The 10073-nt window shown below is 43.8% G+C and overlaps 1 protein-coding gene across 1 annotated transcript in view; it reads left to right on the top strand.

The window, feature by feature from the left end:
• The window catches only part of T265_13309 (hypothetical protein), a gene marked incomplete at both ends in the record, with an annotated part of 28814 nt that overhangs the window by 5418 nt on the left and 13323 nt on the right, over positions 1 to 10073 (top strand). Inside the window, 6 exon segments of the mRNA XM_009168300.1 lie at positions 1969 to 2081; positions 2685 to 2817; positions 4992 to 5066; positions 5351 to 5469; positions 7197 to 7284; positions 7548 to 7727. Of these exon segments, the coding sequence (XP_009166564.1) occupies positions 1969 to 2081; positions 2685 to 2817; positions 4992 to 5066; positions 5351 to 5469; positions 7197 to 7284; positions 7548 to 7727 (708 nt within the window).

Below are 10073 nucleotides of genomic sequence, written 5' to 3'. Positions count from 1 at the left end.
GTGGCTTCCACCCATGCGGATTCTCGTCAGCTCTTCTAAAAATGACCTTAAGTACGAAGCCAGGACATTATTACAGCTACATAGGTGCTCGGCTTGTCCCCACGTTTTGACGTACAATTTTGGTGATCTGACCGTCCAACGTAGACGTTTGTGCTAACTTCAGCACTACTTATAAAGTCGCTGAGAATTCCATTTTCCTCTTCGTACTTCTTGAGGCTTCTAGGGTAGGCACGGTCCACAAATCTTCGCCGAGATCGAAAAACTTAGTGGTTACGGCGAAAACTTACTGGTCGATAGGTCCGTGGTTCGAACCCAACCCGGACACCTTGACTGCTCCTCTCTGATAGTACCTCAGCCCTTGTATTTCCGTTGGGCGGTATGACATCTAGGCACCAAAATGGGTGCGTCAGCTAGATTAAACTCTTGTCAACTTTGATTCCCGATTGAAGACGGATTTTTACTAACTCTCATTTGCTGATCGACTGTGATGTTCATTTGAATTTCACTCGAATCTCCCATTTAAAATATTCCTAAGCGGTAGAAATATTTGGTTGATGCGAATTCGAATATTAAGTCAATCTGATGAACTCAAAAAAGGTCAGCATCAATAGTGGGCTACCCAGCGTTTTCATCATCCCCACGGACAGTTCTGAACTGCAATTCGATAGATTGAATATCGTTCTAATTGAAATAGGAAGAACACGTATATAGTACATTCAGCTCGAGAATAGGACAGGCCAGAGATTAAGCTGGGATTCAGTGAATTCTGTGGTTAACAACTGCTCAGTTTGATGTTGAATGCATCTGTCATTTAGTACATGTGAGCTGGATCGCACTTTAGTCTCGAATGTCATCTTGTCACTCTCTATATTGGATAACAAAATAAGTCCATGTGGAGCTGCCACATGTCACGCATGCGGAAATATCGATAATCGATTTCCGTGTCTCCTTCAAAATGGCGCAATGCGCGGATATATTGGCCGGAGATTGTAGAAGAAATCAGGGAGAATTTGGATGTTGTTGGTGTGACCACCTTTCAAAAGTGGGCCCCTTACGTCCGGCTGGGGGTATCGAAAGAGATGGTGGCCAATTGATTTCAGTAGCACTCCTGTTATCAGTCTGTTTTCCAGGGGTTTCAACACCTCAGAATGCTTGCAATAAGCTCCCTTACTCACTACTTTCCTCCTATTTTCACTTTAGGGTTTTGAGTACAATTATCTAAAGTCTGGTTTTACGGCAGCGAAGACTCAGCATCAGCCCTAATGTTGCTGTTCCCAGGTGATGATGAAGTGCTTGCACCTGTGTTATTGATTCTTCTGGTTGTATGCTGAAACTCAAGCCTCCTTTTCTCGAAACCTCTGGAGGTTTACTAAGGCCCTTTTAATCTCGACTTTCCTATCGGTTTAGGAAACACTCGAGGTGTTTGGTTGCTCTATGTAAATCTCATCAATTTTCTTTGTTTTTTTTTNAATTTTCTCTTGTTTTTTTTTCAAGCATCTTTCAGGAGTCTTTGTCTCTTTTGAAATGAGAACTTCATGAAATAAAGTTGCTCAGTTAAGGCAGTCAACATAGCGTATAACAGAGCAACTGATTGGATCTCAATAAATTCCTAACTATAGACGTAGCGTTGACAACAAGCCAAGAACGTGACCTATTGTTCAGTGGACTTACCAGAAGCGAGGATGGGATGAACCTCTACAATTAAATTTTTTGGCTTTAACACGGTCCAAACATCGAAATGCAAGCCAGACTAGCTCACTAAACACTGGATGTTTGAATGTTGAAGTGGTACGTGTTCTCTTGATCCTGATGAGAAGTGTCAAACAATTTGATCAATGAATTCGGTGGGAGTTGAAATTATCACTCTCATGGTCCGCTACCGTTGTCTGATTTTTAACCTACTATCAAATTTATAAGTAGTTTAAGTTGACTGACGACTTGTATACCGCTTCACTGTGTCCTTCACAGAATCTGGAAGAGGATTTTGAGGTGAGCATATCCTACCTGGAAATCTACAATGAGAACGGATATGATCTACTGGATACGCGATATGCTGTGGCCAAGAAAATGGAAGATTTGCCGTAAGTAGCTACTAACTCCGGTCCTTCTCGGTGGCAAACATCAAAGGTTCCAACTATTCAGTCACTTGATCTTGACTTTCCCATGTATTCGATTGCTAGTATTTCTTGGATTCCTTTGTACCAGCTGTGCACCCCTCAAGTGATCATCGCAAGAGGTAGATCTTTGAACTGATAAATGAATTTCTTCACGACCCAGCTGACCAAGCAGTTTGCCGTGAGGGCGTGAGATGTTTGTTTGAACAAGCTTAGCTTGTAACCTACGCGGCCCAGGAATGAAACAAACAGGTATACCTTCTTTGGGTGAAGTTTCAGCGCAAATTTACTGACCAGAATGTCCGTAGCTTGAACTCAACATGAGTATCTCGACTGGCCTGAGAGCATATCAGGTCTCGAGCTTCCTTCGGGTTGCGTGACAGCTATGCACCGAAAGATTGACCTGGTTAACTGCCTTTTAGTTCTCAGGGCAGTCTTTCTTCAGAAGGAATAAACAGATCGACGGACCATGTTCTGATGAAATTGTTTTTAATCGGTCCACTGACATTAGGTTTCTTTCAGTTGACCTATTGCACAAATTCTTGGATCCCCTTCTCGTTTTGCCCACAGACGAGTCACCCTGTTCGAAGACACAGAGGCTGGAACAGTTCATCTGAGAAATTTATCAATTCATCCGGCTGTGGGGGTTGATGAGGCACTAAATCTGCTGTTTACGGGTGACACCAATCGCATCATTGCCGAGGTAAGACAATCAACCTGACTTTCGTGCTCTTCACATTCGTTTATATTAAAATTCTCGGCATTGGAGTTCTGGCCGCGTGAACTTTTTGCAAGAATATATTTGGCAATGAAAAGACCTCCATACAGCCTTCAAACTAAAGTGTCTATTGCATTTCTCGGCTTCCATAAATAGAAGTCTGCTGTCGTCTCAGTAGAATGATGCAGGAGTTCCCGGATATGCAGTCCCAAATGGGGCTACCCCCTCCCAGAAACATCAGTAAGCTTCCACATAGTCCCACGCTTTTGTTTTTTGAGCAGAAGTAGACTCGCGACCGTAAAGTCCTGCATATGATGGTGACGGACAAAATGGAACAGGGAGAAAAGCGTTGTGAAGCGAACTCACTTTTTTCGAGAGAATCGACCGTATCTAATTGGAAACTTCTTTTCATACCAAGGCCACAAACATGTTCCTTGTGTTAGACACGTAAACGGTTGCTCAGACGAGACAACAGATTGAGGAGAACTCTCAGATCCCTTAACAGATAGTGGCCGGTAGACAAGAGGTGGCCAGTTCTGTATGATCTTACTGTCAGGGGCAATACTGACTTGTTTTAACCGGCAAGCTGGGGATCCTTTTGGCTTTTGGATTTTCCATTCTTGAATTTTGTTGAATTCAATATCCTGAATACCTTCCTATGTGGGCCACGTATCAGATTTGAAAATAGCGGTCGGGATTTCACTCTGTACCAGTCCCACTCAGAGTGGAAAGCCTGTCATAACTGAGGAGCTGACACACATCGAGGAATTTTTGAAAATAGGGTCGGGATTTCACTCTGTACCAGTCCCACTCAGAGTGGAAAGCCTGTCATAACTGAGGAGCTGACACACATCGAGGAATTTTACAGAGATAGAAAGTAACAAGACTTTAGATCGTTCATCTGGTGCATCCAGAAGAAGAAATTAGATAAGTTCAAACATTTCGCTCGCCACCCAACAGAACCTCCTGAGTCTTCTCACTTATATGAAAACATCACAGGTTGACTTATCTCAGGTTCTACGTTCTTTTGAAAGATCTTCCACATAGCCTTTCTCTTTGCAAAGGAAAAAACACGAACTTCTTGGTCTCTTGTTCCAAAAGTTGTGTTGTCGCATCTGCTTGAATTTGCCCGACCTGGCTTAGATTCTCTGCCCCGTTTACAGAAGTTTTCATGACGCTGTTCGGTGGACACGATGATATCTCAACGAATGAATTGTGAAGGAACGTCTGAAAGTCAACTGTCAAGCTCGGCGGGCAGCTCAACAGCCACCTGATCAATGAGTGCCACGTCGATTGTCAAGCTCGGCGAACAGCTCAACAGCCACCTGATCAATGAGTGCACCCGAGCTTCCGACATATTACCAAGGCTGGGGCCCTTATCAAGTTGTCCTCCAAATTTAGGGTCTACTTATTCCCTAGTTCAAGACTAAAAGCAACAACCTCCTTTCCCAAATTAAACTTCCTGAGCCCAGGTAGCTCACTGGCTTGATTCAAATACTTTTTTGGGCTGGTCAAATATGGGTCTATGCATGGATGACTTCAAACTGGGAACGGGTCACTGTCTTGAAAACTGCTTGCATATATCGGTTCATAGGTAAGGGGCGTAAAAAATGCTTACTTAGAAGTATTTCCCCCTGAGTGACGTAATGACGTCGTCGGCTTCCGGAAATCGAGCGTTTTTCCGTTTACTACGTTCACTTATTCGGTGGAGATCCTTGAAGGTCTGGGAGCCTTTCAAGCCCAAGGCTTGTACCTCGGGAAACGAAAGTTTAAGCAGTCACCTGACCGTCCAAATTAATCAAGCCAAGAATTACGCCCATTTCTGAGGAGTTGCGGTGGAGATCCTTGAAGGTCTGAGAGCCTTTCAAGCCCAAGGCTTATACCTCGGGAGACGAAAGTTTAAGCAGCCAGCTGATCGTCCAAATTAATCAAACCAAGAATTACGCCCATTTCTGAGGAGTTGCCGTTTAGAGCAAGTACGCCTCATTCTCACTCAGTTCAGTGTCACGGTCGTTGGTTTCCTGTACATTGAATAGCCCGCTGACCACTCTAGCGTTGGTAGTGACTCAGATGTTGCCACTGCTTAGTGGAATCTAAGGAACATCCCAAAAATGTGGCTGTATTCAGCGAATTTCCCTCGTGTGTTGTTGGTGTTGGAGAAATACACTCGTTTGCAAATCAGTTTGGTTTTCACGGGAGACTCAACTGAATCTCTCGTTTATGATGTCCTCCAAGTGAATGTGCTGCACACAGGCCGCCTCAATTCAATTGAGTCTCCTGTGAAAACCAGATTGATTTGCAAATGAGTGTATTTCTCGAAATCAGTCCAATGTGGATTCAAGTAGATCATAAGGTTGACGGAAACTGGGGGACTGCGCCTACCTGATGAGCCCCAAGCAGGGCGAAACCGGTCTTGGGCTGTCGAAGAGTTTTCAGCAACCTTGTGAGCAGTTTCCTTTATGAAATGTGGTGTTGTTATGACACGGGAAAACTAACTCCGATTCCAATGCAATTTCAGACCCCAACGAACGAGGCCTCATCACGGTCGCACTGTATTTTCACTCTGCACATTACGTCAAGATCCCGGACATCTTCCACTGTTCGTCGAGCGAAACTCCATTTGGTCGATTTGGCCGGGTACGTGATGCTTTAAATACATTCAATTCAGCTTAAGGATTTACACTGATGATGAAGTATCGATTTTTTACGTTTGACTATTACTGGGTCTGAGTGATCGTTGAAATCACGTGTTATTTTTGCCAGGCCTTCAACTTCGTAGCTCACAATCATTCACCCACTAGAAAATGTTGTGAAATTCAGCGAAAACCTTTCCGACAAAGTGGTCAAGCATTATTGAATGTTTCTCTGTTTATTTCGCATATGCTATCAGGGAAAACGGGCTTTCTTATCACCTAACGGGTGCAAAGTATACTTTTAGTCAACTGACTTCACGTGACCAGCTTTTACTTCGGGTGCATTAGAACTGATAACATAAACAAAGTTGACTCGGTACAGTGAGTACATATCACTTGACCAGGATGATAGTTGTCCTGAATCAATAACCTCGGGAAAATCAATATCGATCGATTTGCGCCCGCACATAGAATGCAGTTTGGAACAGGATTAACTATTACGACAGGTTATGCCATTTTATTACTAACCTGGCAGATACCCCATGCCGCTAAGATTCAAGCCATCTTCCCCACATATCCCTCGTATGCTCAAGCGACCGCCTTACGAATGTTCGAGTCGGTTGTGAATCTTCTGCTGAGCCCACACAGAGTATAGCGTTCTCATCCTTCGATCACATGAACCCCATCACGTGTTCACCCATGTTGACTGGTTCCTCGAGTGACAACTTCTCAAATCTGGTTAAATTATTCTTCCCTCTGACAGATCATTGGTATTGCAAAGCGATTTGATGAGATTTCATTCTGTAACTTGGAGAGATCTATGCTGAAAACACGAGAAACGCTGTATGGTTGTTTCGGAACCATCAGCACTGTTTCTCGTGAAAATCCTGTAGAGTATTGAACTCGTGGCTTCTCGGCTAGTAGTTTGAACGTCTAACCGTTTGACTGCGAGCGTTTGATCAACAGCGTGAATAGCTCTCACGTTGACAGGAAGCCACATCGCGTGTTTATAGGTGTTGATTGGCTTCTCGAGTAACGACTTTTCCCGGCAGACCACGCTTGTATTCAAACGTCTCGCGGCGCAGATACGATGACTTTTCCATTTTTCTCTTGTGTACTTAGTGACTAGGTGAAATGAAACTATCCATTTGCAATCAAATAACCTCGTGTTGGCTTCGTCACGTTGAGCATATGCTATTGATTAGGCCCTAAAACTTCAAGAATAGCCTTTAGGGATTAATAAGTTGAACCGCAGACAAAGCTCAGAGATGAAAACAATCAGGTTAGTTCTAACGCACGTGTAAACGCGATAGATGCTAGATTCAACCGAAGATCCACGGCCCAAATAGATTCTGATGTGACTGCACACATGATAGTAGTTGATTCGGTTCAAATTGTGATCTTTATTCGGTCAAAGGTTCATCAAACAGTTTTATGCTATTCATTAGCAACCGCAGGTGGGTTCGAAACGCATTGTCCCTTTGAAAGGGGTTTTACGACGTCACAATACCCTGTCTCGTATCCTAGTCTGGCTCGAAATGTGTCCCTATTCGTTTTGAGAATCTCGACAACTCCCAAACGTCCCTACTGAGGTGCATTCTATCAGGAGTTCCACAGGAAACGACGTTTACAACCCAAAAGATTGGTCGTCAGCTCTACATGTTTGAATTCACCTATGTATGTGCTGAAAACTTCCTGTTACTCGATTGTCCCATGTTCCTCCCCGTTCAGGTCGGAACGAGTTTACAAGTCCGGTATCGACGGAACCACGTTGACCGAAGCGAAGTACATCAACTTGTCTCTTCATTACTTGGAACAAGTAAGCTACTGTGTGGTTGGCCTTGGGATTGAATGCTACTCACATGAAACACTAAAGTTGCAAAACTCGTGCATAGTTCCCATTGGGAGGGGACTGGATACTTGTTACTCTTGATATATCTGATAATATATGATGATGTCCATAATACAATCGGAATACATGTGCACTAATAAAGGTTTTTAGTATAGTTGGCAATGGTGAGATACCACACGTGAGAAAATAAACACAATGCAAGTCCGAAAGGAGAACTCAGCATCTGTGAGAGTTCCTTGGTGAGGATGGCGGGAACGTGTTTTCTCCGCAGTGTGGCTGCTACACGTGTTCCAGGATTGTCCGCGGAGAGTGGTTGGCTTCCTGCTCCCTGCGCGCGCGCGAGTTTGTGTGCTGACTATGTGCTGACAATGTGCGGTTTTCCTATACGTAGGTCTGTTTGCGTGTACGTGGTACGTCTGCAGATGTGTTGTTGCTACACCCACTAGACGGTGCAAACAGTCGATGTCCGATGAGTCACCTCAATGTGAGGTGGTTTGTGAGTATGAAAAAAGACAAGTCTCGTGATCCGGTGAGCGACTGTGAGTTGAGCAGTCAAGTGTGTGGGTGCAGGGATTGTACGTGGTTTGAGTGCTTGTGACGCGTGATTTGATGATCGCTTCGCAGTTAACAGTCAGTATCTGAACCGATTTTGGTGATGCTGGGGGGCTTGTTCCAGTGATTTTCACCTATGAAACTGAGTAAATATCAGTGGTTAGTACATCACTTGGCTCAAAAAAAGTTAACTCAAATTTACATAGAGAAGGCTTGCCAAGAGAGGGACTGATAAGGACTTCTACCTTTGTCATCGCGATGACAACAAAAGCACGACGAGAACGGCAGGTGGGACTGAGATCTGTAAAGCTTGGTACAGATGAAACCTTTCACTCTGCGCGACTTTAGAAAAAAACCATATGTGCAGGCAACCCAAAGCCCTTGATGCACCAGTTTACGTTGAACTGTTTGTCCATCCACTGGAAATCTCTCCACAGTTTGGTGATGTTTTTCCTACATTTTCTAATTACTTAGTACATATTTAGCTATCCTCAAGCTTTCTCCATCCAGGATACCTTCACACATACTAGTGTAACGGTGATACTACTGATGGGGAGGCATGCGAGTAGGATGTGTTGTTCTTGTAAATTCGCTTTGCGTCTCTTGAAAAGGGAAAATCTGTTGCGGAATTTGTAGACCCGCTTTGTAGCATTTGCTTGTATTTGAGCAATGAGTGATTTGAGTCTATGAATATCCAGGAAAGTTCAAGAAGACGCGTTCAGGAGAAGATGGATGCTCAGTTTTTGTAAATAAGATGCAAATGAGAGCTTTGCTTCTCTGTCCAATAGTCTGTAACTGGTCAGTTGGCATTTTGTGGTAAATAACTCTCCGCAGCGAAGGCCTTCTTCCTTTCACTAGGTCGGTGTGTGTCTGCGTACTTGACGCCGAGGTCCTTCAAAGCGTCGTATTCAAAGCACTGTAGAGGATGTTGCCTTTATGAAATGTTTTGATGTAATTATCTTGAAAAAGACAACCCATAACGTCGCTGAAAACACTCTGGTGCCCGACAACCGGTTTAGTCCGTCCTGTTCGGGCACATTAGGGTGGCGCAGTCCCCAAGTTTTCTTAAGCCTCCAACTGAATATGCTTCAATAAGGATGTCCCGTGTTTCGGTCAGTACGATATCTGAGACATGGCAGTGAGTGTTCTCGGAGAAAAATGGTCCATCTTACACAAAAGTACTTTCTAGAATCCTAGCATGTGATGTGTGTTTTTGGATTCACATGTTTGGAATAACGGCACAATTTTCGAACCGCTACAGTTGATCGGACGGTTGTGAACTAAATATCCTCAAACTTTTGAAGTTTTTCATGTCAAAAGGGTGTAAAGTTCAACATCATTTGTGCGTTCTTGTAACCTGATGACCTTTGTTGGCTAGAAGGCCGAGAGGCATACAGTTTTCGACAGTCCGAGAAAACGAAACGAGTTTTCACTCAGAAACTGAGCACTCTACTTGCGAACTATTCACAGCACTACAACTGACTGGCATTCCGAATTTTGAAAATTGCAGAACAGAGAATTGGCACGATTTAAAAGAAATGGGAGAGCCCACGGACGTCTCAGGTAGTGTTCACAAGATCCAGTACCAGGTCCATGTGAACTCGCCTTGCTTCCTGTTGCGGGCTGTTGCTGAAAACACACCGACTTTCAGATCGAATTTCCAACGTTTGGTCATATTTCGTCTCACAGACCAATTTGAAGCAAACATCTTTCCACAATAACAGCCTTCAAAGAATGCAGCAGAAAATAAGCAAATGAAGTGAACTAACTTAGGTCTATCACCATGATGGTTTACGATCCCACGATTTCCCGATCCCAGAATACTTTTTCTGGGAAACGTGTGCGTTTATCGAACGATGTCTAGCCAGTTTAATCAATAATATCATCACTTCGTGTTGGATGAACTGTTTATGACTATTTGAAATGCGCAGATGCGATGTAATTATGTCCGAAAATGTGTCTTCCAGTCATCGGAAAGGATCAGGGCTCCCATTGTCCGCAGTACAAATCGATTTAACTTTCACCTACTCAGACTAAAAAGTAGTATATTTTCTGAGTGAAATATGCGAAACCCCTGAGGCTAAACTGAGAGTTGTGTTGGAAGGACATTCGCAATCCCATTCAACAGTTTTCCAGCTAGCTCTTGTGACTGTTTCCAATGGAAGTGACACAGAATAAGGTATCGTCGCCTAGTCAGCTGAGTT

This window comes from Opisthorchis viverrini, assembly GCF_000715545.1.
Source record: "Opisthorchis viverrini unplaced genomic scaffold opera_v5_54, whole genome shotgun sequence".
In the NCBI taxonomy this organism is placed as follows: Eukaryota; Metazoa; Platyhelminthes; class Trematoda; order Opisthorchiida; family Opisthorchiidae; genus Opisthorchis; species Opisthorchis viverrini.
The sequence above is the reverse complement of the archived record's forward strand: the minus strand, read 5'-3'. Positions and strand labels throughout refer to the sequence as shown.